The following is a 6,212-nucleotide window of genomic DNA, read 5'->3' on the forward strand; positions in this document are numbered from 1 at the left end:
GAGAGGATGCGTGGAAATGCTGACTACATAAGATTGTCACGCCTTGGGAAGAAAGCGTATTACAGTATTATCGTGTACAGGCAGATGTGAAACGCTAGCCCATACTACAGCTCAGTCCCGCTCCCGTTGGTTTTCACGATAGCTGCGACCAGAGCTGTAGCTTGACAGTGTCGGCTCGCAACCGCCCTGTCTCACCTCCGCTCCTCGTGTCCCAGCATTTGCATTGTTCGTCCCTTCAGCGAGCGGCTGGCAGTCGCAGGGAGTTCGCCGAAGAGCTTTGCTTAGGGGGACAGAACAACAGCGATGGGCTTCACCCTAAAGCCCCCTCCTTGCCATCACCCAGGCAGCGCGGTCCACGGGTGGGAGGCGGAAAAAGAGGGAACCGTCTGTAGGAAATCGGACGTGTTTATGCATTTTTATTTTTTTTTTTTTTTTTTTTTTTTTTTGTGCAGAGCCAAACTGCGATGCTCTAGGGTGGGTCTCGCCATCTGGGAGAAATATGTAGGGAGAAAAAATGCAGGCGGGGAGGACGAGCTGCCTCCCGCCCCCCCGAGCGGGACCGCTTCCCTCGAAAACGGGCTCGGCCTCCCTCCCCAGCCCAGCTTGAGTTCATTTTCCTCAAATCACTTCCACATTTCCCCCTGCCGTAATTATCAAATATTTTGTTTCTGACCTCACTTTTACGGAGGCTGCCGCAACCGGGAATTCAGGCACCGTTTATTTTCTGTCAACAGACCTGGGGCGGGGGGGGGGGGGTTGCGAGTTGGGGGCTTTCAATGTCATTGCAGTAAAAAAAAAGGGAAGGAAAAAAAAAAAGAGAAAGAAAGAAAGAGCGGGAGGGAGGGGAAGGGGAGCGCAGCCCGCCGGCAGGCTGAGGGGGGGGCTCCGGCCCGGGCCCGGGCCCGGGCGGGGAAGCGGCCGCCCCCCCCCCCCCCCTCCCCACACGGAGGGGTCCGGCGATCCGGCAACTTCCCTCCGGCCCCGGTTGCTACTTTCCCCCGTCCCGGCATCTCCCCCCCCTCCCCGCTCCGGGGGTGCCGCCGGGGAAAGGCGAGAGGAAGAGGGGACGGGGCGACAAGGGACGCTGTGAAAAACGCCAAAATGGGACCCCCCGCTTCCCGCCTCGCCGCCGGGGGCCCCGTTCCTACCTCAGCTCGCAGGCGGGCGACGGCCAGCAGGGCGCAGAGCAGCGGGAGAGTTTTCCAGATCTGCAAGAGAAGGAGCGGAGGAAGGGGAAGGCGGTGAGCTCGGGGCGAACGGAGCCGGGGCCGCCAAACTTCCCGCCCGGCAAACCCCCCCCCCCGCCGCCCGCCTCTCCTCACCATGCTGCGGGCGGCTGGCGGTAGCGGCGGGGCAGGAGGAGTTTGTGGAGGCTCCTTCCCCGGCTCCGGCTCGTTCGGGAAGGGAAGGGGAAGGTTTTTCCCCCCCCCCCCCCCCCCCCCCCCCCTTCACCCCGACCCGCCAGCCCGCGGCTCCACCCCTCGGCCCGACCCCCAGCCGCCCACCTCCGCCCCGGGGCCGGCTCTTCCCCGGCCCGCCGTGAGGGGGCGGCCCCCTCCCGGCCCACCACAACCGCCCCTCGGCGGTGCCTCCGGGCTTCCCGCCGCCGCCGGGCCCCTCACGGGAGACCTCGGCGGCCCTTGAAGGCTGAGGGGCGTTCGGGAGACTCGGCTCGGGGTCCCCTGGCCCGGCAGAGTGCCCGAGGTGGCGGGGGGGGGGGGGGAGTTGCTACCTCACACCGCCCGGCCTCACACCCTCGGCCGGGCGGGAGAAGGGTCCGGGGAGGTCCCCCCCCCCGCCTTGTGGCAAAAAAGGGGGAAACTGAGGCAGGAGGTGGCTTCTCCGCAGGCGGGGTGCTGTGGAAACCCGCCCGCACCGTGCGGAAATCCCAGCCGTGGCTACAGGTGCCGTTCGTGTCGGGATGCGAGGAGGTTCAAAAATAAGGGTTTAAGGCCTTTGGCGTTAGGATCCAAATGGCGTTGGCTGAGCGGAACAGGCAGCCAGGGTGTCGTGCCAGGCACAGGGGGCCTGAAATCCCCCCTGAAATACCTGGCGGTGCTCATTTGTGTATAAATACCTGTGATCCTCTTGTTTAATCTCTTCATCTCTGACTTTCAGAAGCCTCCGGTAGCTAGAAGGCAGGATCTGACAACACAAAGAGACTGATTGTCCTGGGCGCATACAGAAATCTCTCTAACAGCAAGCAACACCATGACACCAGTTGTCAAGGGCTTTTCCTCGAGTTTTGAGGTTGGTTGTAACCAAAAATGACACCGCTGGCTTTGAAATACCATCTCACTCCGTAGCCAAGCGTGCCCATAAGCTGTCTATCTTCTCGCCCTGCTTTATTCTGTGCCCTCAGCGCAGGCAGGCGCCATGGGGGATGCTGGCGTGTGTCCCCTCATCGTTCACCAAGACCTAAGATTATTCCCGCATCCTGCTGGAAGGAGAAAACTCTGGGGAAGAGTTATCCTAGATCAGCCCACATCTGGTCTGTTCACGGCAGCTGTGCCATTTTTCTGTGCTTCCTCAGGCTCTGCTTCCTCACTCTGTTTTGTTTTTAGGACTACTGTTACTAATTTTGCATTTATAAAGCATCCTCCCCAGCAAGTTCTGCTTCTGTCTGTGAGTGGTACTAGCCTATAAATCTATCCTGAAGAGATGTCTAATTATTTCACTGCTGATGCTGAGCGATGTGGTTTTCATTGTCTTTTTTGTTTTTTAAAACTCACCTTTCACAGCGTACCTCTTTGTTTTGGAGTCATTGATTGCCTTGCCTCATGACACAGCTCAGGCAGAGTTATGGCTGAACTCAGCTGGCCTCTAGTTTGCAGAAGCATCATAGGATCAGGCTCACCCTGAGTCACTCTGATGCGAGTGCCATGATAAGAAAAAAAAAACCAAGTGGCAAATGATAAATACGTTTTAAAAGATTCATCGATTTCTGGCCTCTTCATGCCCTGCTCTGCGCAAGCGGTGCTACACGAGGAGACTCTCTATTTCCAGAGGGTAAAAATGACTCATACCACTCTTGGGAACAGAGCACTAGCAGGGGTCTCCCAGCTCCCGCGTTCCCTCCCTGATACCATAGGCAGTCACCTCATGTAAGTGTGATTAGCCACTGCGCTGGATTATGTAGGTCACCGTGAGCATGGGGTTTTTTCTGTGGGATGAATGGACTGAATACGAAACACAAGGTAAAGGATTAAATCCTCTATTCATGCATTGGCATTCAGGTACACAAAAGCGTATTTCTTTAAGTTAGTTTTTATCATGTGGAAATAGGTAGAGGTGAAAACCAAAAAGCATCTCTCATGCAAGTGTCAGAGAGCATTAACACAGGAGGACAGGCACCCATGAGGGGAGAGAGGCATTTGTACAGCTACCCCCTTAAATCAGATAAAACTTTGGTGTGCAGATGAGGCCTGAGCATCTCTGGTAGACTGGGGGGGGAACAGTCCTTAGCCCTTTGCTGGAAAGACGATGACAGTGATAGAGCCGCAGTTGTTTCTGGGAGCGTGGATGTCTGCTGTGTCAGGAAACTAACTTATCAAGGCAGGGAAAAGGTGTGTTATCTCTTCTGTTACAGGCAGCACAAAACAATCTCAGCACAAACACCAGAGCCTTAACACTGTGTACAAAGGTACACATTTTATAACCAAATACATGATATCTGACAAACTGTTCACTTTTATTCCAAGCTTTCACCATTTAAAAGTGTAAACTGCAAAGGAGCAGTTTGTACTATCTGAGTGCATAAGAAATAAATCTGTCGGGAATGTTTGCTCTTTCGTGATGGACACATAACAGGGAGCTTGAATCAGAAGCACTAGAATAAGAGGAAAGCAAATGCATTTGCAGTTGTGGTTTCAAGCTGTGGCCATAATGGATATGGTAATTCATCACTGCTGGCTACACAACCGAAGTAGTACCATAAAAACGCTTTCAGCTAAAAGCTTCATTATAAGGGTGAACGATGCTTGCCTGAAATTTTGAAGGTTGCAATGCTCTGGTGGGCCAAAGAAATTGGGAATCATTGCTCTACAGAGAAGATGTTATTCTATTACATACATCAGTATTTCATTTCTGCTGACGCCTACTTTCCAGTCACTGGTACTTCTAAAACAAACATTTTGTTGTACATATGGGATCGCAAATTTTGACATACACACACATATATGCCCAAGTGGCCACGCAACCAGAATTCAGTAACAAGCCGTTGCCTGAGAAGCAGAGCAAAAGAAGCCTGGACTCATGCAAGCGTACATCTCATGGGTGGGTACATTCTCCTGTGTTTAATACAGCGCAGGCTCCAACTGAAGCTTTCTCCATTCTCGGGGCACTGTCAACATCACTCCCCTGGACTCTCTGGTGTCTCATGAGGCTTACTCTGAAGCCGCAGCCTCTCCCTTATTACAGCATGTGCACACACATACACCCAAAGTGATTGTGTAAGCCTCATTTCCTAGGGAAACGAGGCTAAATACGTGCCAATAAATTACTTCTTAAGCCCTCACCCAGGCCTTGTGGCTATACCATGATATCACCCTCTCCACATTACCTCACTCCTATCCACCACCCACATCCTTCACGTCTCCTCCTTTCCCCCCTGCCATACGAAGCATCAACCTTAAGGGTTGGGGTTGTGCCTGCAGCGTGACCACCCTGCCAGCACTGCGTTTTAGGTGACAATTCAAGAAACCAAGTTGTTTGGCAAGTGGCCCTTGTGACAGGGCAATAACCTGTCCTGCTGAAGACTAAGAAATTTGCAGCAACATTATTTGGTGGAATTAGGAAGCAGGGTATCATTTTTGAATAGCAAATGTGTTAAGGTTGTAGCTGAGAAGGCTCAGCTCGTGTGGGACCAGAGGCATCCGCGTCGTCTTGAGCTACGTGAGCAGTGACTCCTCGTGGACCAGCGTACGGGTCTGCACTGGTGCCTGAGGAAGGGCTGAGGGACACCTGGGCTTTCCCAGCAAAAACAGGCCAGGGCTGCCAAATGCGAGGGGGAATCCTCGAGCGGGGTTACAGCCACAGAGGTGCGGGCGTCAGACCCGAGTGAACGCGAGGTTGACCGCGAGGTTGGTGTGAGGGTTCCCGGGGCTGTCACGCGTACATCACACGGATGCCTCACCGCCGTGGGTGAGAATTGAGGCCTGCAGCAAACTTCTCCAGGTGTCCCCCGACATGGCACTCCTGACTTCACATCACCCCCAGAGCGTGCCCTGTTCTGACCCCCCCGAGGAGCTTTACCGGGACCTTGCTCTCAGCCTGTGAGCGCGGAGTAGTGGGTTGGTAGGAATGAATGGTGCCTACGTAAGAAGACAGCTTCCTACCCTGAATTTTGGGAAGGTGCTGGATAACTCTCATTATCCCAGCTTCTGAGCTGCAGCACACCACCCAAACTCTTAAGCTGAAATAGGATGGGCCTCTGGCATACGTACCCGGCTGGGTGAACTAACTCAGGTCTAAGGCTTCTCTGGTTCAGGGAGAGTAACTCAGGGAGACACTTTTCTCACCAACATTCAAACTCAGGTAAGAGGTAAGTGTGGTTAACCGTGATGTGAGGATACACACATGCCATGCAGGTAAGTTAAATCTCCTTTTTTTACAGCACAGTTATTTCTCACGTCCATATCACTTTCCTGTAGTTTGGTCACCTTCCAGCCTGCACTTTGTTAAATACAGCTATTTTTTTCTATTCTTCTAGCTTTGCTTTTTGCTTCAATTCCTTGCTCTCGTAATTTTCTTTCTCACTGTGGTTCCCCCATTCCTTGCTCCTGCTCCAGCTGCAGCATTTGTACTAATCATGACTGCTTAAAGCTCTATTTCAGACCTGATGTAGTAAAGCGCTGTACCTTCCCCCTTCCCCACCCCTCCCCAGCAGATATCTTTATTTTGCAGGTTTTGCCGGGGACATTGCTAGCAAAAAGGCACACAAGTCTGGCACTAGCAGGCTATGTGGTTTGTATAAAGTGCATTCCCTAATGGTTAATGGATTTGATGGGCTTTTGGGTATTCCATTAGCTAGAGCAGTAAAATGCCTAAATACCTTTGACGACCTGGCCCTTAAACTTTACCCTTGGCATCCCTTATTCAAGGTGAGGTTTTCTAACCTAAGACAAGCTCCCAAGGCATCATTTCCTCACAGACTTCATCCAGCCCCAGCACCCAGGTGTGATAACCCAGGTAAACCATGCCCACCAGGAGTG

General features: G+C 53.1%; 1 protein-coding gene across 1 annotated transcript in view; it reads right to left on the minus strand.

Annotated features, from left to right (window-relative positions):
* The window catches only part of FSTL1 (follistatin like 1), a 55,863-nt gene extending 54,375 nt beyond the window's left edge, over positions 1-1,488 (minus strand). The window contains exons 1-2 of the mRNA XM_052794675.1: positions 1,323-1,488; positions 1,149-1,208 (exon numbers count right to left, since the gene is read on the minus strand). Coding sequence (XP_052650635.1) covers positions 1,149-1,208; positions 1,323-1,325 — 63 coding nt within the window. The 5' untranslated portion in view covers positions 1,326-1,488. The remainder of the gene's footprint in view (positions 1-1,148; positions 1,209-1,322) is intronic.
* Positions 1,489-6,212: the final 4,724 nt, after the last annotated feature.

The sequence above is a fragment of the Harpia harpyja genome, chromosome 8, assembly GCF_026419915.1.
Source record: "Harpia harpyja isolate bHarHar1 chromosome 8, bHarHar1 primary haplotype, whole genome shotgun sequence".
NCBI classification, from domain to species: domain Eukaryota; kingdom Metazoa; phylum Chordata; class Aves; order Accipitriformes; family Accipitridae; genus Harpia; species Harpia harpyja.